Source organism: Lissotriton vulgaris, chromosome 1_1 (genome assembly GCF_964263255.1).
Source record: "Lissotriton vulgaris chromosome 1_1, aLisVul1.2, whole genome shotgun sequence".
Lineage (NCBI taxonomy): Eukaryota > Metazoa > Chordata > Amphibia > Caudata > Salamandridae > Lissotriton > Lissotriton vulgaris.
Window position 1 is genome coordinate 729305530 of NC_141685.1, and position 26489 is coordinate 729332018.

Here is a 26489-nt window from a genome sequence, read left to right on the forward strand (position 1 = left end):
ACATAAATCCGCTAGATGCGTCCACGCAAAACATCATATGTTATTTGTTGCATCTATACAGATGCAATCTAGCATATAGTTCCATCAGGATACATTTGGCTGCGATGGCAGCTTATCTTGAAAACAGACAGCATCTTTCTCTTTTCAGGGTGCCAGCCATTAAAGGTTTTATGGAAGGACTCAAAAGAGTGATTCCTCCCAGACACCCTCCTTCACTGGTCTGGAATCTGAACATAGTTCTCACCAGACCAATGGGACCACCCTTTGAACCTCTTCACTCTTGTGAGATAGTGTCTGACATGGAAAGTGGCTTTTCTAGTAGCAATCACATCGCTAAGAAGAGTTAGTGAGTTTCAAGCCCTAACTATTCAGGAACCTTTCATACAGATCCATGCTAATAGGGTAGTGCTACATACCAACCCTAAAATCTGAAAGAAACACGTTAGTGTTAGATTCCTTACCTTAGAATATCCCTAGGCGTCAGTCTGGATCCGGAAACTTTTGCGTAGCAGTACCCTTGCGCGTCGGTAGGCGTCGTCTGCAGGCGTCCCCTGCGGCTCCGCGTCCGTCGTTGGCGTCGTGCGCCGTGATGACGTCGCTGGAGTATATAGACGCCGCCTCCGCGCGCTGACGTCAGTTCTTCTTTTTTCCGCGCCAGTGGACGCAGATCTGAAGAGCGGTACCCGGTCTTTTGACCAAGTTTATTACAACTTATATCTATCTTTTGTGCCTGGTAGGATGCCCGGTTTCAAAAACTGTGACGGTTGTGACCGCACGATGTCGGTCACGGACCATCACCGACTGTCTCCGGTGCCTGGGCCCCGACCACGACGTCGACTCCTGTGTCGATTGCCGGGCTCTGACTAACAAAGCTAGGCGGGAGCGGTCCCGCAAGCTACTCGAGCTCCAGGTGTCGGCCCCGCGTCGAGAACGGTCGCGGTCCGGCCGGAGGTCCAGGGAGTGTTCGAGGGAGCGGTCGCGGAGCCGCGCCGGGCGCTCCGGAAGTCGACATCACTCGTCGAGTTCATCAGGTAAGAAACACAAGAAGTCGGGGTGTCGTCATCGTACCCCCGACGCTCGCGCGATGCGGCCGGGGGTTCGGGTGACCCCAACCCCGCGGCTCCGCGAGAGTCGCCGGCGCGGCCTGCCCCATACCCTCAGGTCCCTGGGCACGGTGCGACGCCTGAGGAGATAGAGGCGTTCCTCGTGGCCACGAGGAACGCCTCTATCTCCTCCGGCGGGTTCCACGGCGCCTACGGGCCCAGTGAACCCGTCCGGGGGCCCTAGCGGTTCAGCTGACCCTACCTCGACGCCGTCGGATGCTCCGACACCGGCGCCGCTAGGGCCTTCGGGGTCGACGCCGGATGGACGTCCATCCAATCCGGCGCCGATTCCATCGGGGTTGCCCCCGACTCCGCCTCCGCGCAACGCCGGTTCCTCGGTGCCGGCTTTGGGCGGCACCGGGGCTCCGGCGCCGGCTCCGGGCGGCGCCGTCCCCATACCCTTACCGAATCCGGATGCGGAGTCGGACCGGCGTCGCTCGACGCCGGGCTCGACGCCGATGGGGCCTGTCGACCCCGTGGAGCCGGTCTACATGGTTGACACCGACTATGGTGATGATGTGGAGTACGGTGAGGGCTGGGAGGGGTCTGAGGACCCTCTGTCACGTGAGTGTCAGTATGACATGGACTGGACAGGTGATGTGGGGGACGCCAGTGGTTTGGATGGCTCTCCTAACCCTGGTTTTGTCTCTCCTCCTTCCGTGGCATCGGAGGAGGGAGCTGCCTATTCAGTGGTGTTGATGAGGGCTGCCAAGGACTTAAACCTTGAGCTCCCCGTCGCGGCCGTGAGGCCTAACATCCTCACTGAGGTCTTCAAACCGCGGTCATGCCCACAGGAGCCTCTGCTGCCGTTTAACGAAGCCTTATCAGACGTTCTGTTGGGCACGTGGTCCAGGCCCTCTTCAGGTGCGCCTGTTGATCGGAACGTGGCCAGACGCCACCGTCCTTGTCCGGACGACCCCAAGTTCCTGTCCACCCACCCCACCCCTGAGAGTCTGGTGGTCCAGGCCTCTACCTCCCAGTCCGCATTCCCGTCGGCCCCGCCCGATCGGGAATCCAAGAGGTATGACCAATATGGCAAGAAGGTCTTCTCGTCCCTGAGTTTAGGACTGCGGTCTTGCAACACCGCTTGCCTCTTGGGCCGCTACACCCACTCCGTGTGGGATACTGTCGCGGAGCTTCTGCCAGAATGCCCCATGGAGGTGCGGGCAAAACTCGGCAAAGCTGAGGGCCGAGATGCAGCTAGATATTCTATTCGATGTGGTCTTGATACGACCGACTCGCTAGGCAGAGTGATGTCCACGACGGTGGCGATTCGTTGCCACGCCTGGTTGAGATCCGCCAACTTCTCGGCAGATGTCCAGAACACTTTGATGGACATGCCGTTCGATGGCTGTCATCTGTTTGGTGACAAGGCGGACCACGCGCTGGAACGCTTCAAGGACTCCAGGGTCACGGCAAAGTCCTTGGGTCTCTCGACCCAGCGCCAGCAAACGGGTTCGTTTCGCTCCTTTCGTGGCCACGGAAGGGGCGCCCCCACACGTGCTGCCAGCCACGCACCGCAGCAATCACTTCAACGCGGTGGCGGCCGTGGAAACCGCCGTGGAGGCGGTCGGGGTCAACGGCGGGGTCAGGCCACATCTCCCCCCGCAGCATCTGCCTCAAAATCCTCCTAGTCCGTGCTTTCAGGCCCACGTGACGCCAGTGGGTTGCAGGGTTCGCCATCACCACGCCCGCTGGCGCACGATCACATCGGACAGGTGGGTGCTGCAAATCGTCCGAAGGGGCTACTCCCTCCCCTTCGAGACCACTCCTCCAGCCATGCCACCGCAGAACCACCGTGTGTCGGGGGACCACTTGCAACTTCTGCAGGAGGAAGTTACGGCCCTCTTGGCCAAGGGGGCCATCGAGCGCGTTCCTGGGCCAGAAGTAGGACGTGGTTGCTATTCCCACTACTTTCTGGTACCCAAGAAGGACAAAGGGGGCCTACGTCCTATCTTGGATCTAAGGAACGTCAACGGCTTCCTCCGGAAGGAGAAGTTCAAGATGTTGACTTTGGCTCAGGTCTTGGCTGCCCTAGACCCGCGTTGGACTTGCAGGATGCGTATTTTCACATCCCCGTCCTGCCGGCCCACCGGCGTTACCTGCGGTTCACGGTAGGCCAGGAGCACTTTCAGTTTATCGTGCTCCCCTTCGGCCTTACCAGCGCCCCACGGGTGTTCACAAAGGTGTTGGCGGTGGTCGCAGCCCATCTGCGCAGGTTAGGGGTTTCAGTCTTCCCCTACCTAGACGACTGGTTGTTGAAGGCGGGCTCGCCCCAGACAGTCGTCCACCACCTCCAGATGACGGCAGACCTCTTGCACGGCCTGGGGTTCTCCATCAATGTGCCGAAATCACACCTGTGTCCCTCTCAAAAGCTCCTTTTCATCGGAGCGGTTCTGGACTCGGTGCAGTTTCGGGTTTATCCTCCGGAACGGCGGATCCGGGATATTCAGGCGTTGATTCCCATCTTTCAGCCGCTATCCTGGGTTTCGGTCAGGTTGACGCTGCGGCTGCTGGGGCTGATGGCTTCCTGCATCCTTCTGGTGCATCACGCCCGGTGGCGGATGCGGGCTCTGCAGTGGGACCTGAAGTTTCAGTGGGCCCAGCATTAGGGCAACTTGTCCGACCACGTCTTGATCTCGGAGGGCACTGCGAGACAACTGCAGTGGTGGCTTACGGACCGCGATTGGGTCAGGGGCAAGTCCCTCTCCCTTCCCCAACCGGAGCACGTTGTCGTGACGGACGCGTCCCTCCAGGGCTGGGGAGGCCACTTGGGAGAGGCGGAGATCAGAGGCATCTGGTCTCCGGCGGAGTCCCGGCTCCATATAAACCTGTTGGAGCTGCGGGCGATTCGTCTAGCACTGAAGGCATTCCTCCCCTTTGTCAACGGGAGTGTAGTGCAGGTGTTCACGGACAACACCACCGCCATGTGGTACTGCAACAAACAAGGCGGGGTGGGGTCGTGGACCCTTTGCCAGGAGGCTCTGCGCCTCTGGCAGTGGCTGGAACGTCAGGGCGTGACTCTGACGGTTCAACACCTGGCAGGTTCTCTGAACGCCAGGGCGGACGAACTCAGCCGTCGGTGCTCGATGGATCACGAATGGCGTCTGAACTCGGACTCGGACTCGGCCTCTTTCGGCAATGGGGAGAGCCTTGGTTAGATCTATTCGCCACAGAAGAGAACGCGCAATGTCATCAGTTCTGCGCGTTGGAGTTTCCAAGACGGCTCTCGCACGGCGACGCCTTTCGGCGCGAGTGGAGTTGCGGTCTGTTGTACGCCTTTCCGCCTATACCACTTCTGCCCAGAGTGCTGAAGAAGATCAGGCGTGACCGGGCCCAAGTTATTCTTGTGGCTCCAGACTGGGCTCGAAGTACTGGTATCCCGAGCTACTCAGCATGTCAGTCGGTCCCCCGATCCGCCTGCCCCTTCAGGAGGACCTTCTGTCGCAGCAACAGTCTCCACCTCCATGCTTGGAGATTGAGCGGCGGCAGTTGAGGCCATTTGACTTGCCTCCTGAAGTCTGTAATGTAATTCTGGCAGCCAGGCGTCCCTCCACGAAATCGGTATACGCCTGTGGGTGGAACAAGTTTGTGGCATGGTGCACAGCAAAGGCTGTGGATCCTCTTTCTGCCCCTCTCTCCGAGGTTCTTCTGTTCCTTCTCTCTCTTGCCCAGCAGGGCTCTGCTCTGGGCACTATCAAGGGCTACCTTTCTGCCCTTTCAGCCTTTCTTAGGCTTCCTGATCAGCCTTCTTTGTTCAAGTCCCCAATTGTAACGAGATTCTTGAAGGGCATCACACACATGTATCCACCTGTTCCGTTTGTGATGCCTCAGTGGGACTTGAACCTGGTTCTAACCTTTTTAATGTGTGCTCCCTTTGAGCCCCTTCATTCTTGCCCTCTCCGTCTCCTGACTTTAAAGACGGCTTTCCTGGTTGCCATCACCTCTGCCAGGAGGGTGAGTGAGCTCCAGGCTCTTTCTGTCAAACCTCCTTTCTTGTCCATCCATCCTGACAAGGTGGTTCTGAGGACTAGACCTTCTTTCCTGCCCAAAGTAGTTTCTGCTTTCCATTTCGGGCAGTCCATCACCCTCCCTTCCTTCTTCCCGCCTCCGCATCCTTCAAAGGATGAAGAGCGGCTCCATCGTCTGGACCCAAAACGTGCGCTTTCATTTTACATGGATCGCACACGCCAGTTCCGGGTGGATGACCAACTGTTTATTGGCTATGTGGGTGCGAAGAAGGGACGGACGGTACATAAACGGACCATCTCACGGTGGGTCGTTCTCTGCATCAAAGCGTGCTACTCTTTGGCTCGGAAGGAGCCTCCTGTTGGGCTGAGGGCCCATTCCACTCGGGCCACGGCGGCTACTACTGCCCTGGGCCGGGGAGTCCCCTTGCAGGACATTTGCCAAGCGGCTACGTGGGCCTCGCTGCACACCTTTGCGAGGCACTACTGCCTGGACAGTCAAGTCCGGAGGGATGGCTTCTTTGGCTGTTCTGTCCTCCAGGACTTTCTGGTGTAGGAATGTATTGGTTCGCAGACCCACCACCGGGGGTTGGTATTGCTGGGGTATCTATTCTAAGGTAAGGAATCTAACACTAACGTGTTTCTTTCAGATAAACAAGTTACTTACCTTCGGTAACGATATATCTGTAAGAAACATTAGTTAGTGTTAGATTCCTTACCGAACCCACCCATCCTCCCCGTTCTGCGAACTGATACCTAGGGTTAAGGTAATCCCTTTCAGGGCCCTAGTTTCAAATGGCACCAGTGTTGGTTCTCTCATGGCTCTGCGTCTTCTGGCGCGGAAAAGCTGTGTACAAAGAACTGACGTCAGCGAGCGGAGGCGGCGTCTATATACTCCAGCGACGTCATCACGGCGCACGACGCCAACGACGGACGCGGAGCCGCAGGGGACGCCTGCAGACGACGCCTACCGACGCGCAAGGGTACTGCTACGCAAAAGTTTCCGGATCCAGACTGACGCCTGGGGATATTCTAAGGTAAGGAATCTAACACTAACTAATGTTTCTTACAGATATATCGTTACCGAAGGTAAGTAACTTGTTCTTCATGCCTAAGGTGGTGTCGCAGTTCCACATTAATCAGACCATACAACTGCCCGTTTTCTTCCCAAATACAGATTCAGTGGCAGACCGAGCACTGCACACATTGGATGTTAAAAGAGCTCTCCTGTATTACATAGACAGGAAAAAAGATTTCAGAAAAACTAAACAACTGTTTGTTGCCTTCTCTCCACAACACAAAGGCAACCCTATTTCCAAATCCGGTATAGCCAGATGGATTGTTAAGTGCATACAGATATGTTATCAAAAGGCTAAACGCACATTAACAGTTCCCCAAAGAGCTCATTCCACACGCAAGTTAGGGGCATCTATGGCTTTCCTAGGTAACATTCCCCTAGAGAATATATGTAGAGCAGCCACATGGACCACTATACATACATTTACCAAACACTATTGCGTAGATGTACACTCCAAACAGCAAGCTGCTGTAGGACAGGCTGTTCTCAAAACTCTTTTTTAGACTGCTGCAGCTGGCACGGGCAACCACCACTAAGGACGTAACTGCTATTTATTCTATGCACAGATATGAATTCAGCAGCCCACATGCCTCGAACGGAATATGCTACTTACCAGTATGCATCTGTTCTTGGCATGTAGCGCTGCTGACATTCATATCACCCACCCTCCTCCCAGGTGCCTGTCGCAGCTGTAGCACTCCGAATCATTCTCAGGCATGGTCATCACTTACTGTATTACACTCCAACTCGGCCACAATGGCGAAAAACAATCTGAGGATGGAGAGGATGCCCATGCGCACTGTAGTCCAGGGGAGGAGCCACCTATCTCGTGATACTTCGAAGACTCTTCCAGGACAACAATGTGCAATCATCCGGACCCAACACTAGGCGGCGATCTATGCACAGATATGAATGTCAGCAGCCCTACATGCCAAGAACAGATGCATACTGGTAAGTAGCATATTCCATACTTATGACGCTTTGGTGTACGTGATGCAGCTCAGCAAATCAGTGCTGGGGGAGGAAGTGTGCGTGAAAAGAGTGTGAAGGAATGAGGAGGCAGAAGTGGATTTGTCATGCTGGGCGGATATGCTTTTAACCTTTTTGCATGGTCAGATTGATGAGGGTGACACTGTTGAAAGCACTGGGTCCTAGGCTGCCCTTGTTAGGCAACAGCTGACCCATGCCTGGTTGTATCACATGTTATGGGGAGTGGCTGTGCCTAGTTAAGACTAGATAACAAATGGGAGGGTGAGGACTGCAGAGGGTGGCTGGACATTGATGAGACGTATGACATTCTGCCTAAAACTGATAAGTTAGCACCATTGCTTTGTATACTGTTCCTCATTACTAGGTGTACCTGCTGTGCTTGTGGAGGGTATGCAGATGGTGTCTTGCTGTTATTTTATTGAACAGATTAAATTACTAAAAAAGATCATAAAAATAAAAAGCAGAGTTAAGCAACATTTCTGCTCATACCCTTTCTTAGAGAGTTTTCAGGGAATTGAGTCATAAGAGTGTAGCTAAAACTGATACGACCAAGAGCTGAGGGGGCCTTGCAGTCCCTGACTTCGAGCTGTATTATCTGGCTGCACAGTTCCAGGGCTTTACTCAAGCGGTGGCACAGGAATTCCGTGGACCAGAATGGGAATTCGAACCGTAAGTTCCTAGGCACGTGCTGTCATATGTGATACTGCAGCAAAAGTTGTGAGCAGCTGAACTATAGATTGAGGAAAGCGCTTTAAGACACTGTTGGAAGCGATACCACAATAGAATTGGCGTGCAGCGACCCTATGCTCCGGTGATACCACTGGGGATGTGTAAGGCCCTGCCGCATGGGGGGACTGCTCTGTCCTTGCGGAGTGGGAGAGGTTAGGGCTACTGATGGTAGGAGATTTATTTGGAGATGGAGTATTATTGCCTTATGGTGCGTTGCAGGAGAGTTTTGGGCTCCCACGGGGCCATTTTTTAATACATGCAGCTTTGGTTGCTGCCATCCAAAAACACTGGGGCATGGGCATCTCGGAACCGCCAGTAAGCGAAGCTTGTCAATATGTAGTGATGGCAGCGGGCACTTATAAGGCGGTTACCTGTTTATATAGGCGCATGATTGGGGAGGGGCTGACACCGCTACAAAAGCTGCAGGGACAGTGGGCGGCGGCTATAGATAAAGAGACACCCGACTCTGCCTGGTCGCACATCCTTAAGAATGCGCGGAAGGGCACTAGGAACGCTAGGTTCCAATTGGTCCAATTTTTTTTTTTGCACAGAGCATATCTTACGCCGGCAAAAATCAATCCATATTTTCAGGTGGACACTGCACAGTGCCCCCGATGCACGTTGCGGGACGCAGACCTGGTGCACATGTTGTGGGATTGCCCTCAATTGGGCACGTATTGGGAGGAGGTGGTCAAGCTGCTTGCAAATGACTGGACGACAGATTGCTCTGGATAAGGGGACCTGCTTGTTGCATTGGTTCCCGCATACTAGCAAAACGAAACTGACGAGTAAATTCTTGGACTTGGGACTGTTGCTTGCCAAGCAAGATATTACGTCCCATTGGAAGGCGGTGGCGGGGCCCAGCTACCTTATTATACTTGCATTGCTTCTAAGGGCGACCAGCGAGGGCGCAGTTCGTCTGCAGCAGGCACATAGGTCCCACAATGACAAAGCACTGTAGGGGTTGCGAGCGTGGAAGGCCCTTGTTATTAAACTGAAGGGGGCGGACATAGAGTCTGAATCAGAAATGAGTGCCTTAACCGGGGACGAGGACTAGGAGAATAATGCCCCCCTTTGGGATGGGAAGCACGGTGGGGTGTCCCTGTACCTCCTCAAGGGTCATTATGCCTGTTTAAGATGAAAATTGGAAGACAGGTATGGTCCCCATTATTGACTGGATCCAACACTTTATTACACACAATCTCAGAGTTGACGCGCCGACGGGTGGGTGGGTATTGGGTAGGGGAGTGGGGGCCGCATTGAGAATGGATCTGATGCATGGGCATTATGATGGAGATGTATTGATTTGTGATGGTATCCTATAACTGCAATAGTTACTGCCTCGGGTAGGTGACTCCGGGACATTCGAGATGGTTCTTTAATCGAGCCTGCCGGGTTGTAGGGATTGATGCCTTGTTTCTCATTGTCTACATCGAGAACTTGTATGTATACATGCTCAGCTATTCTCATGTGTGTTGTTTGTGTTTGAAAACAATAAAAAGATTATACAAACAAATAAGAGTGTAGCTAAATCGCACTCAATGTTAAAGGATTAAGACAAGGAATACTAGCAAAGTGGTAAAGTCAATGTAAAAAAATTATCACTTTTAAATTGTTGTTCATTACAATTCCAGTGGCACTTTTCGTAGTTTTACTTTACAGTTGTCTCCTAGTATGATAATTCTCTTGAATTTAAACTAGTCTGCATTGTGAATGACTTGCATTGAAGGATTACCTAACTGATAATTGTTTATTTTGTTTGCAGTTGGAGGAAGAGGCAAAGGTTTCTCTAGCACAGAAAGGGCCTGGTGGGACCATTGATTCTGAGCTCAAGGAAAAAATAAGATTTGTAAGTGTTGAATGGAATGAGGATTGCGGAAGGAATTTCTATATGTGTAGTACAGTGTTTATAGCACTGTGTCTCCTCTCATTGTAATGCAGTTGTTGGTTGCAATCCAAATGATGGTTGTAGCAGGGTTTCCTAGCTGTCTCATTTTAGAGAGCCACAGCTTCAATAGTTTGCCTAGGAAGGAAGTGACAAGTCCACAGCCTGAGGTAACTATGACCTTGTCAGCTAAAGAAACTAATTACTACCTTGTACAAAGTTGAATTTGATATGCCAACTAGAAATGGAAAAATAGTCGTTAGGTGGGCTACCTCATGTACCGCTACAATCTCTTGTTGATTGTGTTTTTGTCTCTGCCTTTGTGCACTGTTCTGCTGCCTTTTAATTAGGCTTGTGCTATACAGATGACGCATACATACACAAGCTTTATCCTTTCTACTGATATGTGCAATTATCTCTTGTACAGGCAAAACAGCCTCTTTAAGTTCAAGTGTATAATATAGTTTTATCATAGTGGATAGGAAACAATACATTGTAGACAAAATTAGTACAGCTCTTTTGACAGGAAATGAATCTGGAATTTTTAATGATGGTAAGCCCTAATTTTATTCAAGGCTCAGAGACTTAAAATATGCCTTACATTCATCAACCAGAGAAAAGAAAAGAAGAATAACATCTGCAGCCCTAATCACAAAATTGCAATACCCGGCAAACTCTTGGCCAAGAACAACAATTCTCTTGTAGGGGATTTCCGTGTATAGTCATAAGCACTTGAATAGTTCCGCCCACGTGCCGATATCCCAGAGCATTTCCTTAGATATATCTTCTTAAGTGGATATTTTTCGCCTTCCTTCAGGAAGGCCTGCAAAGACACTTAAGAGATGCAGACAATAATGCAGCCTAACTTACTAGACTACACTGGCCATTACTTCATCTTAAAGTGAAAAAAGATAGCCAGCAAACTTAAAACTTTGCAACTTTTTGGAGTTTAATACACAGAGAAATAATCCCCTTCACAAAGCCCCTTTTTTCATGATAGAGATGAAAGGGTAGGACAGAGAAGCCCCATAGGATGCCATTATATGTCTAAAAATAGAACCTGTGCCTGTAAGAGTCTCCAGAGACCACCAGTATCCCATGATGTACAGCCAATGGCAGTTACTTCAGTTCTTTTTTCCGACTCCTGTTAACAGGACCTTGAAGCATTGAACTCTACTTTTTTTTGGTGTTTTTCATAAAAAATAGCTTAAGAATTTGATTATTTACAGTTTCACTTGACGTCTTTGATCTTTCTTTTCCTTTTGCTGTCTTTTTCTGACAGGAATTCCACAGTTTTCTGTCAAAAATGCCATCCCTTTTTGATAAGTGTCCGGACTGTGGAAGAAAGGCCATACTGACTCTCACAGAGTGTGTATTCTTTTGTCTGCTTGCTTCTCACGTTCCTGTTTTATTTGTAAAACCTTTTCCAGGCGCACCCTGCGTGACAGGGAGAAGATTTGGCTTCAAGGTCTGGAAGAAAGAAAAAAACATTAGACCAAGTCAACAGGTGGGACTTCAGGGTGAGGAGAGGATCAGTCCTCTACCAGAACTCTGTCTTCAGTCTCTCGGGGGCTCCCCCAGAGAAAAATAGCTGAAAAATGACGCTCGTCCCCGGTCAACGTCGAAGACTACAATGTCGAAAGCAGGTATTGCACCGACCTGTTCGCTGTCGACTCGGGGCACTGGGACGAAACGGCATTATCTGAACGAGACACGTTAGTGATAGATTCCTTACCTTAGAATAGATTCCTTACCTTAGAAATATCCCCAGGCGTCAGACTGGATCCGGAAACTTTTGCGAAGCAATACTACTACGCGGATGTAGGCGTCGTCCGCGGCTCCGCGTCCATCGTCTGCGTCATTAGCGTCAGAATGATGTCGTCGGAGTACTTAGACGCCGCCCTCGCGTGCTGACGTCAGTTCTTTTTTCCACGCCAGCTAGCGTACATCCTGGGAAGCTCTACCCCATAGTCACTTTTTGATTAAACTTTTTTGATATTTTGATCTGTTTTTTCTCGAGTCATTTGACTCCTACGGTGCCAGTAGGGATGCCCCGGTTCAAACCCTGCTCTAATTGCAGCCGACTGATGTCGGTTACCCAACCCCATCGCCGGTGCCTCCAGTGTCTAGGCCTCGACCACGACGACCAAACCTGATCCGACTGCCGGACCCTGACGTCTAAGGCTTGGCGGGAGCGGTCCCGCAAGCGACTTGAGCTCCGGCAGTCGGCCCCGTGCCTTTCAAGGTCCCGGTCCCACAGAAGGTCGAGGAACCGGTCGCAGGGTCGGAGTCCTCGTAGCTCCGAGAGTCTGCATCGGTTGTCGGGATCACGATCCTCAGGTAAGAGGTGTGAGAGGTCGGAAAGGCGTCATCGCTCTTCCGACCCACCCCGACGCTCGCGCGACGCAGATGGGGGTTCGGGTGACACCACCCACGCGGCTCCGACGGAGTCGCGGGCGCCACATCCTGCCCCACACTTTCTGATCCCTGGGCACGATGCAGCGCCTGAAGAGGTCGAGCGCTATCTCATGGCCATGAGGTCCCACCCTCTTCCGCCGGGTTCCGTGGCGCCTTCGGGCCCAGCGGTCCCGGCTGGGGGGCCTAGCGGATCGGGTGCTTCGGCTCCGACGCTGGCGGGTGCTTCGACACCGCCGGCGACTTCGGTCTGGCGCCACAGGCCCCCACTGGATCCGCTTCCGGATCCGGGTTGTCGCCGGTCGACCTCACCACCTCGCCGACGCCGGCCCCTAGGGTGTCACCCCCGGCGTTGCCTCCGGGCGTCGCAGTCCCCAATCCTACCCTCGATTTGGTTCCGGCACCGGAGCGGCGACGCTGGGCGCCGCTCTCGAGGTCATTTGGAGATTTTTATTTCCACGAACCGGCCCCATCCTTTGAACCTGAATATCAAGTGATGGGTGACAAAGGGGATTGGAGGGGTCTGTGGACACTCTGGCACAGGAGTGCCAGTCTCAACAGGACTGGACATGTGAGCTTGGGGATGCCAATGGACTGGACACTTCGCCAGACACTGGTTTTGTCTCCCCTCCAACCGTGGCTACGGAGTAGGGGGCTGCCTACAGTGTAGTGTTGACGCGGGCGGCCAAGACCTTGAGCCTGGAGCTCCCCGTCGCGGCCGAGAGGACTAACCTCCTCACTGAGGTCCTTAAACCGCAGTCAAGCTCAGCTGAGCCTCTGCTGCCATTTAATGAGGCCTTGTGTGACATTCTTTTGGGCACCTGGTCCAGGCCCGCTACAGGTGCGCCTGTGGATAGGAACGTGGCCAGACGCTACCGCCCGGCTCCGGGCGACCCTTGCTTCTTGTCCACCCACCCCACCCCCGAGAGCCTGGTTATCCAGGCCTCTACTTCCCAGACCGCATTCCCGACGGCTCCGCCCGATCGGGAATCCAAGAGGTATGAACAGTTCTGTAAGAAGGTGTTCTCGTCCCTGAGTTTGGGACTGCGGTCAGTCAATACCGCATGCCTCTTGAGCAGCTACACCCACACTCTGTGGGACACAGTCGTGGACGTGCTAAACTCGCCCAAGCCCTTGTGGAGGGTCGAGATTCGGCACGCTACTCCATCCGGTGTGGGCTGGATACCACGGACTCACTGGGCAGAGCGATGGCAACGACGGTGGCTGTTATACGCCACGCCTGGTTGAGGACCGCCAACTTTTCAGCTGATGTCCAGGCCACACTTCTGGACATGCCGTTTGATGGCTGTCGCCTCTTTGGCGACAAGGCAGACCATGCGCTTGAGCGTTTGAAGGACTCCAGGGCTACGGCCAAGTCCTTGGGCCTCTCTGCCCCTCTCCAGCAAACTGGTGCCTTTCGCTCCTTTCGCGGCCTAGGAAGGGGCGCTCCCACACGTGCTGCCAGCCACGCGCCGCAGTCTAATACACAGACCGGTGGCGGCCGGGGACAACGGCGCGGCCAGTCCACACCTTCCCCTGCAGCATCCGTCTCGAAACCCTCCTAGTCTGCGCTTTCAGGCACATGTGACGCCAGTGGGGGGGCAGGGTTCGCCATCACCACTTCCACTGGCGCACAGTCCCGTCAGACGTGTGGGTGCTGCAAATCGTCTGGAGGGGGTACTCCCTCCCCTTCGAGACGACCCCTCCAGCCATGCCACCGCAATTCCACCGCGTGTCGGGGGATCATTTGCAACTTCTGCAAGAGCAAGTTACGGCCCTCTTGGCCAAGTGGGCCATAGAGCGCGTTCCTGGGCCGGAAGTAGGATGTGGTTGTTACTCCCACTACTTTCTGGTACCCAAGAGGGCAAAGGGGGCCTATGCCCTATCTTGGACCTACGGAACGTCAACGGCTTCCTCCGGAAGGAGAAGTTCAACATGCTGACATTGGCTCAGGTCTTAGCTGCCCTGGCCCCTGGAGACTTGATGGTAGCGTTGGACTTGCAGGACGCCTATTTCCACATCCCCGTCCTGCCGGCCCACCGGCGCTACCTGCGGTTCACGGTAGGCCTAGAGCACTTTCAGTTTACTGTGCTCCCTTTCGGCCTTACCAGCGCCCCACGGGTGTTCACGAAAGTGATGGCGGTGGTCCCAGCTCATCTGCGCAGGTTAGGGGTTTCAGTCTTCCCCTACCTCGACGACTGTTGTTGAAGGCGGTCCTCGACTCGGTGCGGTTTCGGGTTTATCCTCCCGAACAGCGGGTCCGGGATATTCAGGCGCTCGTTCCACTCTTTTGGCCTTTATCTCGGGTCTCGGTCAGGTTGACGCTGCGGCTTCTGGGGCTGATGGCCTCCTGCGTCCTTCTAGTGCATCACGCCAGGTGGCAGATGCGGGCTCTGCAGTGGGACGTGAAGTTGCAGTGGGCCCACCATCAGGGCAACCTGTCCGACCATGTCATGATCTCAGAGGGCACTGCGAAACAGCTGCAGTGGTGGCTCACGGACCCCGATTGGGCCAGTGGCAGATCCCTCTCCCTTCCCCAACCGGAGCACTTAGTTGTGATGGACGCATCCCTGCAGGGCTGGAGAGGCCACATGGGAGAGGCGGAGATCAGAGGCCTCTGGTCTCCGGCGGAGTCCCAGCTCTATATCAACCTTCTGGAGCTGCGGGCGATTCGTCTAGCACTGAAAGCATTCCTCCTCTCTGTCCGGGGGAGTGTAGTGCAGGTGTTCACAGACAACACCACCGCCTTGTGGTACTGCAACAAACAGGGCGGGGTCGGTTCGTGGACCCTCTGCCAGGAGGCTCTATGCCTCTGGCAGTGGCTGGAACATCAGGGCGTGACTCTGGTGGTTCAACATCTGGCAGGTTCTCAGAACGCCAGGGCGGACGAACTCAGCCGGCGGTGCATGATGGATCACGAATGGCGTCTGAACTCGGATGTGGCGCAAGGCCTCCATCTGCAGTTGGGAGAGCCTTGGTTAGATCTATTCGCCACAGAAGAGAACGCGCAATGTCATCAGTTCTGCGCGTTGGAATTTCCAAGGCAGCACTCGCTCGGAGATGCTTTTCGTCGTGAGTGGAGTTGGGGTCTGTTATACGCCTTTCCGCCTATACCACTTCTGCCCAGAGTGCTGAAGATGATCAGTCGCGACCGGGCCCAAGTTATCCTTGTGGCTCCGGACTGGGCGCGAAGGTACTGGTATCCTGAGCTACTCAGTGTGTCAGTTGATCCCCCGGTTCGTCTGCCTCTTCTGGAGGAACTTCTGTCGCTTGGAAGAAGAAAGAAAATGACAGACAAATGCCAGGGAGGGCACACCAGCAATAGAAGTAAAACCAGCACAGAAAGATAATGGTATCATAATACTCTCCGTCAAATATTTAATAAATTCCATCATTAAGAAATTTGGAAAGTTCTGTTTTATTGCCTGTGAGAAGTTGGCCTGATATATAATGTTCACTATTCTAGTGAGCACTTTGTATCAGTCCAAACAACCCTTATTGATGATTGGTTGTAAGTCAACCTTTATAGACCAGCTATCCTAGTAGCATGGATACAAGCAGTCTTCGGGCTAAACTCTAGAGGGCGTGTTAAGCCAGCTGTTATACCATCACATATACCCCTTGAACACCAAGTGAAAGGACACCACACAAGTGTTATGAAAATAAACAGTGTATTTATTAAGATCACAACAGCCCTGTACTCTTTATGAGGACAGGGTACTAAGCACACCACAAAACTCTTACGAAAATACTTTAAGTTGCACAATTTACACAAATGCCCGAGGGGCACGAAAAACCATATACTATGGAAGTGGAATGCGAAATTACTAGCAGGTAAGTACTAATCTCATAGGGTTTGGAATCGCTAGGACTGGACTACTGAACCTTCAGATTACTAGCAGGAGGCCTAGGGGACTCGGGTGCAGAGTGTGCACTCTCACGCGGGATGCGGGACAAAGTCTATGGATACTAGTAAATGCAAAGTTAGTGTTCTCGGGCGAACCCGACTAGGTAGGTCAAAAACGAAAGTGGATCTAGGCACTTAGAGAGTTGTTCTACGCTGGAGCACCGGGGTAATCGGTTTATCTAGCCCAGGGGCTGCGGCAGCATAGGGTTCAAGTGTCGTCGGAAACCCTCGTTGACGAACCAGGAGCCTGAAAGAAGTTGTTGCTGGCAGGCGACCAGTGAAGAAATTCGGATGGATCCAAGCCTGGATCGGAGATGGAAGACACCTGTAAGCAGAGGGGACCAAGTTCTGAATCACTAGCCAGTGATTAGATGGGCACCAGGATGGCACCGGATGGAGTCACCTCGACCAGGTGAGTGGGCGACGCTGGGCTCTGCAGTCTCACGTACCAGGAGGCGTTGTCGGCGACCAGGATGGAGGTGCGAGCTGTCCCACGATGGTATCAGTTGTCAACGTTGCTGGACCCAGGATTGGGGCAACAAGTCTTGGCAAATGCAAGCCCACGCGGTGGACTCAAAATGGCGTCTGGAGTGGACCAGGAGGGTCCGGGCTCCTCTTTTGGAGGGGAGCAAGAGCCAGTCTGGAGCAACCAGACCAGCAGTGTTGATGTCGTCGTTCGTCGTCGGGAAGGCCACAAGCCAGCGGGCTAGTAGCCAGACAACGCGGTGAGCAGCAAAAAGCAGAAGGGCCCCACGCAGATCTGGTGGATGCTGGAGGGCTGAACTTCGGTGCTGGAGCTGCTCAGGGTTGGGGCTTCTCGGACCCCAAAGCACTCACTCGAGGATCCCTCGGCGGTCGTGCTGGGCAAGAGTTGTGCAGTCTTGAAGATGGCCGGTCCCTCGAGGTCTCGTCGCACCCATGGATCTCAACTGAGCTGACGATGTAGGTAGAGGTCAGAGGTGCCAGGGAAGCCGGGTCTCGTCGTGCTGGTCAGTCTGATTCCGGAGGAAGGATGTGCAGCAAACCGCAGTGTTCTGGGATGGTGCCTTCGGGTGCAGGGTGACTACTCCTTAGTCACAAGGGAGAAATCTTGAGAAGAAGTCGAGAGTTCCTTTCGTAGAAAGTAGTTTCAGGATTCAAAGATGATCTAATTTGGAAGGGGGCCCGCTCCTATCTTTATACTAGGAAAAGGGGCTGGCACGCGACTAGGTCCTGCCCATGGGCGGGACCAGGAAGGTGGGTGGTTACACCCCTCTCCCATGCCGGACTTTCCCCAGCTCAGGGGCTGGTGTGCCCCTGGAACTGGTTCTAGCCGGCAGATGCATAGTGAGCACCGTGGTGCCACTTGCAGTCACCTTCCTCTAAAGCCCTGCCTACCCAGGATACACAAAACCCTGTCTGGGATGGTGCTAGCACCGCCCCTGACAGGAAACCCTTTGTCCAAGCCTCCCTCGCTGGAAGGACTCCCAGCTGCAGGGGGTTAGACTTGTGTCTGTGGTGGCAGCATCCATTTTGTGATGCTGAGGCTTGAGTTAACTTTAACCGGGGTTCACAGTTACATACATGTCGTGTCCCTCTAGAAGGGTGGAATGCTAACCCCGTCGCCAGTATTGGCGAGGGGTTAGTATTCCAATTCGTATGACACCTTACTCGACATGTTTTGATAAAGCGATACCAGAGTTGGCAAATAACCGCGAGGATTATAATGCACTTAAGAGTATATGGTATGTGTTATTATGGAACAGCTATTAGGACTTGGTTCCGCAAGCTGCAAACGGGCTCAGCTCATGCCAGAGCACCATCTCACACGATTCCAAGCACTCTGCCTTCAGGATTGTCAAGGCCTGCCATAGGAGTGACTGATAGGAATCTGTGTGTCCATTTTAGGGTTAGATATAGGTATACTATATCTAAAGCAAAGGGTGATCACCACCTTGCCCCAGCTGTCGTGCAGCCAGTTGTGTCAGATTTAGATGGCCAGCCAGGGGTGGCAAATACATGCTGCAGCCCCTGGTAGGCCCTGGGTACACCTATGCCCTGAGTTACAGGGTCTGATAAGATGGCCCAGTACCAATTGGTAAATGCACCTAAGGTACACGTGTCATATTAGTGAGAGAACAGCAAGGCTGTGGGTCTGATTAGCAGGCCCACAGCCAGAGAAGTCGTAAACCAGTGAAGCAAAAAGCAAAAATCTGGGGTGATCATAGGATTGCAGACCCTACTCTCCTACATTCCTGAAGGCTCATATTATGCTCTTTTAAAGCATATTAAGAGTAGAACCAGAATTGGTTTATGATTTTAAAAAAACTGAAAGCAGAAATTGACAACTAATTGTCTACTCTCAGAATGTCCTCTAATGTAGAGCCCATGGAGAAAGAATGAAATGCCGTAGTCCCCTCAGTAGAATGTGCCTCACAATGACAAGAGTCACAATTGTAATGCAAACGGTGATAAGAGAGCCACATAATGTACAGCAATATTTCCTTTTATCTATTTTATCCCCCTCAACCTCCACCCCCCCACCCTTGTCCCAACAGACCCAAATGCAGTTCAGATAAAAAACACAGTATACCACATGTATTATGGCAGTAAGACTTCACAAATCTTGTTACAGTTTGCGTCCCAGGTATCTAACTTTCACAGTCACATCTATCAGTTCAGGGTGCTCCAACAGGTATATAGTGAGTGGTGCCCAAAAGTCCTTAGGCCTAGAGGCCACTGGTAGTTCCTCAGCAAAGACGTTCATTTGTTCCCGGCAGAAAACAAGGTCTCAAAACCACTTACCAAAGGTAGGTCCTTCCCTCAAAGCACGTTTGGCAAAGAAGGTGGCTACGTCGATTAAAAAGTTTAATACTTTTTAAAAGCCCTAATAAACACAGCTCAGGCTTGCAATCAATTTTTTCAAGTGTCATGTCAGTAAGAACCTTCTCTACCCCTCTCCAGAAACTGGATATAATAGGGCAACCCCAGGCTAGGTGTATAAAGTCTACTCCGTCATGCCAAAATCTGGGGGATCTAGCCTCTTCGCGCAAGCCAAATTTCAACAGTTGTGCAGTAGTGTGATATATTTGGTGCAGGTATTTGAAATGGCTAATACGGAGGTTACAATTGGCAGTAAGGCGCCCAGTTAATTTACAGCAGGCCTCCCAGTCTGCAAGCGACAAGGGGACCGCCAAGACCTCATTCCATTTGTCCAAAGGAATCGACCATTAGTTTTCCTGTTGAGAGGCATTATAGACTGGAAATTAGCCCTTAACTTTTACCCCTTTAAGCAACACTTGTAACACATTAAACCTCACTGGTTCTTGAGGGAAATCCGGGTATAAGGAGTGCACCTCCACCTGCAGCCTGGTGTATGTGAAGCCATGCATTGCTGTATATTTATGACCAGTCTGAAAATCATTCGGAGATAAGAACTTGCCGTTTCGGTACATATCCCCTAGTTTAGTAATCCCTGCACTTTGGAGGACGTTTAGAGCCCCATGTTCCCAGTATCACATGTTGTGTGATTTTGTTCACCCATCTGGCATGAGCAGAATAAGTAAAAGGATGATGGGATTCTCCAAAGAAAATAAGCAGTTGGGGAGCAGTCATTTTGAAAGTCGAAATTTAAACCTCATACTAACATTAAACAACATAGAGCTTTTGGATCATCATGAAAGGCTAAACATTAAAAGAATTACCCAGAGAATGTATACCGTCTCAGTGACCAATTCAGCGTTTTCACATTAGAAACTCTCATGAAAGTTATCTGACTTGAAAGCATTGTTAGCTTTGCAGCTACACTTTCCAAAAGACAATCTACACTATCGGGCCATGAATCAAACCTATTTAACTCCAAATTAACATCCCATAAAATCATCTTGCCCCAGTATTGGAACTTTCATAGATTCCCATGCTTTGTATCATTCCCAGTCGTCGGAATGGGAGCCTCGGTAAATAAAAAATACCATAGTAGTAAGCACAACGTGAAAAAATAGGCCTAGGCCTCATCTCATTTTGTAGCTTTTCCACCTCTTTTTGTAAAAGAGACCAAATTCTTGCAGTAGCCAATCAGAGCAGCCTCACCCCATAGAACCTTCCTGAGAGAGCCTCAGAGCTTCTACCGCACGTTGTGCAAGGGAGTCTCCATTGAGCTCTGCTCAATTTTTCTTCTCTTCTAAGTATATTTCTACAACTTTTGGCCTGTTTTTCGTCATGTGTGACAAAGAGAAGAAAGCACTTTTTAGAGCCTGTGCTACTTGCTCTAAAAAGAGGTTGTTTGTTGAAGACAAACATGAAGACTGCATATACTGCTTATATCCGGATCATAAGGCCACTGATTGCAAGATTTGCAGAACCTTCTCCACCAAGACCTTGAGGGACAGAGAAGGACGTCTGCTGACTTCGCTGCAAAAAATAAAGGCCCGCAAGGAAGTTCTGTCTTCAGACAGTGAGGCCTCCTCTTTGGTGGGGTCATCAAGAAAATCAAGGAAGAGGGGTAGGTCTCCCCCTAGTACATCTGATGAGCCCCATGTCAAGGCCTTGCCGGGACCTCTGATAGGTCTGATATGCCTGCTTCCCTAAAATCTCCTCACCGCGGTGAAAAGGAGAGGCAGGGACAGATTGAGGAGTCGCAACCTTCAAAAAAGGCTAAAAAGATCGTCCCTGTGACTTCACCACCCTCTGAAAAGGAAAGAGGGGTGAAAAAGCCTTTCACGACGCCTCAGGAGATTGTTTCTGACAAGAAACCGCGTTCGTCGATGGCGAAAATCACAGGTACGTCGACGATTCCTGTCTAAAAAGACTTGTCTCTAAAATTGGCCTCGTCAACGGGCTCGTCGACGATGGCTACGTCGACGGCATCTGCTCCGTCGACTATGTTTAAGACGCCTGATACCTGTTCGGCGCCGACGAAAATGACTTTTTCCACGTTGATGACGATGGTAGCGTTGACGGCGATGACGAAGACAACGACGACGGTGACCATGATTCTGACGACGAGTTCGTCGACGATCCAACCATCGTCGACGATGACCATCTCCCCGTCGACGATTCAGCCTTAGACGACGAGCACAGTTTCTTCTTCAGCGCTACCGTCAACGAAACAGTCTTTGAAGATTCCACCGTCGACGACGATTCCGTCGATGACGTCGTCGACGACTGGGAAACTGGCAATTTCTCACAGAAAGAGACATAACGCCCGAAATGACATCTCCACGGCGAGTTACACAGTTGCCTCCTACCTTATTGCTTGATGAGGACTCTGAGGAGGAGACTGATAGCAATTATGGGCTGGCTTATAGCCCATCTGAGTTACAAGTCAAATTACAGGAGGTCAGTTCTGAAGAAGGTGAAACGGAGCAACAACACTATGCTCCGCAAGACTATTATGGCCAGCAGGAGAGGCCTCGCATGCAGGTTCATTCGCAGAAACCTCCACGTCCGTCCCAGCAGGACATGGTAGCGATGCCATCCTCTCTCATCTCTGATCTACAATTAATGTTGCAGGACTATCGGAGGCAGTTTCCTGCTCCACAGGAGGTTCCACAAGTACGTCCTCCCTCACCTCCGCCTCAGTCATCTCAATCTATTGCAGACAACTCTTTGCCTTCAAGAGGGCATGGCGCAGAGCTCGTAGAACATCCACAAGAGGTGGTTGCCATTCAGGATGATACTGATGATGATAATGCCTCATAATATTTGGATCAGCAAGGGGACCCTGACCAAAATCAGAATATGGACTGGAATCAGGATGGCCTTCAAGATCCAGACGTCACAGGGCCTGATACTGCAATCTCTCCTTCAGCAGATATTGGAGGTTTTCACAACTTAATGGAACGAGCATCCAAGAGATTTGGTCTTCCAGTTACCACAGTTCAATCTGAATGTTTTTTGTATGACTTCAAAGAACCATTCTGGAAGTCAGTTCGTTCAATACCCATCATTGAACATGTTTGGTCAGAAGGCTTAAAAGCTATGCAAAATCCAGCCACGGTCCTCCCAGTACTCTCCAGACTGGAGAAAAAATATAAGGCGCCGGAGGGCAGCCCGGCATGTCTTCTAGGTCAACCAAAACCGGACTCTGTTATCTCCCAGGCCGACCAGATTAAATCTAAGAATCTATCCACGCCGCTAACGACGCCACCTGATAAAGAGGGAAGGCGTCTGGACAATGTTGGAAAAAGATTCTCCGCAATGGCCAGCCTCCTCGTTAGGGCGGCTAATGCTTTGGCGATTCTGGGGAGATATGATCGCCAGATGTGGTGTGACCTCTCCCCATTTGTGGAAGAACTTCAGGATGGGTCTAAGGACGAGGTCAGAAAGATCTTGATGGAAGGGGAGCGTGCCTCTTCAGAGGTTATCGACTGCGCTATGGATATAGCAACTACGGCTTTCCGAGCACTAGCCGGCTCGGCAGTTTTGAGACAGCAGGGTTGGTTGCGATCCACGTGGTTTCGACAGGAAGTACAGAACAAGATTCTGGATCTGCCCTATGATGGAGAGATGTTATTTGGCAAACACGTGGATGACGCCCTACAAGGCATATAGAAAGATACGGATACGGCCAATACTGCAAAGTGCCCTTTACGGGGGCAAGTGGAAGGAGTTTCTCAGCCTACAGAGGCTGCAATCAGCACCGCTACTCTTCCAACTCCCAACCTGGCGAGTCATACAAACTCCAATATTCGCAGAGGGGGTCTTTCTCTCGCCATCCGTCGAGAGGACGTCCAGGGCAGCAGAGGAGAGAATACCAAGAGACAATAACGGCTATGTGGCTCTTTCTACTGTTCCTGTACCCTCGTTAACACCAGTGGAGGGCAGGATTGCCCATTGCCTCAACAGCTGGAAGGTCATACCAACAGACCAGTGGGTCCTGAACATCATCAAGGAAGGACACACGTTGGAGTTCCAAGATCTTCCTCCAACGAGAGCTCCAGACGCCATTACATCCAAACATCTAAGAGTCCTTCGTCTCGAGGCCCACCAACTCTTCACCAAGGGGGCAATAGAGCCTGTACCTCGCTCCCAAAAGGGGAAAGGGTTCTATTCCAGGTTTTTCCTGGTTCGGAAGACGAAGGACAAGTTGCGTCCGATTTTAGATCTACGACAGCTCAACACTTATCTCATCAAGTTGTCCTTCAGGATGGTCACTCTTCAGGACATCCTCCGCCTTCTCAATCCAGGGGACTACATGGCAACCCTAGATTTGGAGGATGCTTACTTCCATGTGCCCATTCATCCAGCTCACAGGCAATATCTTCGATTTACAGTAGGCAAGAGCCATTTTCAATTCAGAGTACTGCCTTTTGGTCTCCGGTCCGCTCTGCGGATCTTTACAAAGGTACAGGCTTCCAATGGCAGCTTTTCTCAGGAGGCAGTCTTTCGAAGTCTTCCCATATCTGGACGATTGGCTGGTTAAAGGCTCCTTCGTTCCAAGAGGCGTCCAGGGCAGTCACGAGCTGCAGTCAACTGTTCGAGCAGCTGGGCCTTCGACTCAACAAAGAAAAATTGATTTTGCGCCCCTCCAAGACAGCAACGTTTTTGGGTGCGAACCTGGACACGGAGTGCTGCCTGGCTTTTCATTCGGAAGAGCGACAGACCAAACTGATTCTCTCAGCTCGCCTCCTACAGACACAGAAGTTTCTGTCAGTTCGCCAATACAAATCGCTTCTCGGATCGATTTCATTCTGCATACCATTGATACCACACTGCAGGCTGCAAATGCGTCCACTGCAGGAACAGTTGGACGAACAATGGCGTCAGGTGACAGGCTCCTTCGACAACAAGATAGTAATCATTACGGGAATGCGAAAGGAAGGCAGCTGATGGTTGCTAAAAGACAATCTTTCAGTAGGTTTGCCATTCCAACTTCCACCATCTCCCATGGTATTGACAACAGATGCTTCCATGGAGGGGTGGGGAGCGGTCCTCCAAGAACTGAAAGTCAGTGGTCATTGGAGCTCAGTCCAAGGCAAGTTCCACATCAATCTGCTGGAACTTATGGCCATTCGTCTAGCCTTACAGGCTTTCCTCCCAAGGATCCACAACCGTTCAGTACTGGTTCGTACAGACAACACTACATAAACAAGCAGGGCGGGAAGAGATCTTGCACTCTTTCGAAGGAAGCGCAGACGCTTTGGAATTGGGTGATCCAACACAATATCACTCTTTCAGCGGAACATCTGGCGGGCACACTCAATGCCACAGCGGACGCTTTGAGTCGCCAAAAGACTATCAGCCACGAATGGGAACTGGATCAGACCATTCTGAACGAACTGTTTTCACGTTGGGGGACCCCAACCATCGATCTGTTTGCGACTCCTCGGAACGCCAAATGCCAGTCCTACGCAAGCAGGGTTCACCATCAGGGATCCTTTGGGAATGCGCTTTTGATTGCCTGGTACAGCGCATTTGTTTACACCTTTCCTCCTATTCCGCTGATCCCGAGACTGATCCGCAAGCTCAAGGCGGAGCCGTGCAGAATGATTCTGAATGCACCAGCATGGCCCAGGCACTTTTGGTACAGAGAGCTTCTTCTCTCCCAGGATGAACCGATTCTCCTGCGTCCTGTTCCATCACTGTTAACAATGGCTCAAGGGCAGGTTCTGCATCCAGACCTGAAGTCACTACAATTGACAGAGTGGCTCCTGAGTTCAGAGAGTTCCAGGGTTTAGATCTTTCAGGAGAATGTAAAGACATTTTGGCCCGAGCGCCTAGTACGAATAAAACCGGGCAAAGTGGAAGAGATTCTGCCTTTGGTGTCAGAGACAAGGTCTACATCCATATACTTCTGCACCGCACCAACTCTTGCCTTACATCCTTTCTCTTGCAAAATCTCGATTGGCTCATTCTTCTGTAAAGGTACATCTAGCGGCCATTTCTAGATTTAGACGATCATCATCAGGTCCTTCCCTTTGGTCGGCAAGGATCATTAAACAGTTCCTGAAGGGTTTGTTCAGGGTTTTTCCACCAATACGTCCTCCTCCACCACCAGCCTGGCATCTTAATTTGGTACTGTCACATCTAATGAAGGCCCCATTTGAGCCTATTCATAGAGCTGACATGAAGTTTGTCTCATGGAAACTGGCTCTTCTCTTGGCCCTGACATCGGTTAGAAGAGTTAGTGAGCTCCAGGCTTTCACAATTGAGGAACCTTTTCTACATTTTAAAAATGATGTTCTCATCCTACGAACCAATCCAAAATGTATTCCTAAGGTACCCTCAGAATTTCATCTGAATGAGCCGGTGATCTTAAAGTCCTTCTTTCCGCGGCCCTCCACGCCAGCAGAGAGGGCATTGCGTTATTTGGACATTCGCAGATGTCTCAAGTTCTACTTGGAGCGCACAAGACTGTTCAGAATATCTTCCCAGCTTTTTGTTTCATACAGTGCTCCACGAAAGGGTTGTCCAATTTCTAAACCCAGCATTTCCCGCTGGATATCCAGTGCAATCCATTTTTGCCATCGAGAAGCGGGGAAACCACTTCAGCAAGCAGTTTGTGCTCATTCTACGAGATCAGTGGTTTCATCGGTGGCTCTATTCTCAGGTGTCTCGATCAAGGACATATGTAGAGCGGCGACACACATGGAGCAGTGTCCACACCTTCACTCGCCACTACTGCTTGGATTCTTCTGTGAAATGCGGCAGTGGACCAGTTTTTCTTGAGGAACCTTTTCCAATAAGTCGGTGAGCTTTCCTTTCTATCCCGCCTTCCTGTATTGCACATTTTGTATTACTTGTTGTTGTGCTGCTTTGTGATGCAAATGTGTATCTGTTTTCTTATCAGGATTACGTATGGCATTTACAGGTACACATATTACAAAATATGCTTTTTTCTTTACTGCTAGCTATTCTGATACAAAGCATGGGAATCTATGAAAGTTCCAATACTGGGGCAAAAAAACAAGCTACTTACCTGTAACTTTGGTTCCCCAGTATTGGTGACTTTCATAGATTCCCATGCGCCCACCCTCCTCCCCTGGGAAAGCTCAGCCTTATTATCCAATGATGTTGCTGTTCACAACGGCTACGAAAATCTGAGGCTCTGAGGCTCTCTCAGGAAGGTTCTATGGGGTGAGGCTGCTCTGATTGGCTACTGCAAGAATTTGGTCTCTTTTACAAAAAGAGGTGGATAAGCTACAACATGAGATGAGGCCTAGGCCTATTTTTTCACTTTGTGCTTACTACTATGGTATTTTTTATTTACTGAGGCTCCCATTCAGACGACTGGGAATGATACAAAGCATGGGAATCTATAGTAACTTGTTTTCTTATATTTTTATACAGGAGGAATACTTAATCCTAAATCCCATTTAAAAAAAATGCTGGTTTCACGGATATTCACTGGTGGGATTTCCTTCAGTCATGACATGCTAGGATAGGATATAACATTTATAAAGCGCACAAATGAAACAGCGTCTTGGTGCTAATG

General features: G+C 51.3%; 1 protein-coding gene across 2 annotated transcripts in view; it reads left to right on the plus strand.

The window, feature by feature from the left end:
• The window catches only part of TDRD5 (tudor domain containing 5), a 1550608-nt gene that overhangs the window by 84325 nt on the left and 1439794 nt on the right, over window positions 1-26489 (plus strand). For both annotated transcript variants that reach the window (XM_086955296.1, XM_086955303.1), the window contains exon 3: window positions 9634-9717. In XM_086955296.1, coding sequence (XP_086811422.1) covers window positions 9634-9717 — 84 coding nt within the window. The remainder of the gene's footprint in view (window positions 1-9633; window positions 9718-26489) is intronic.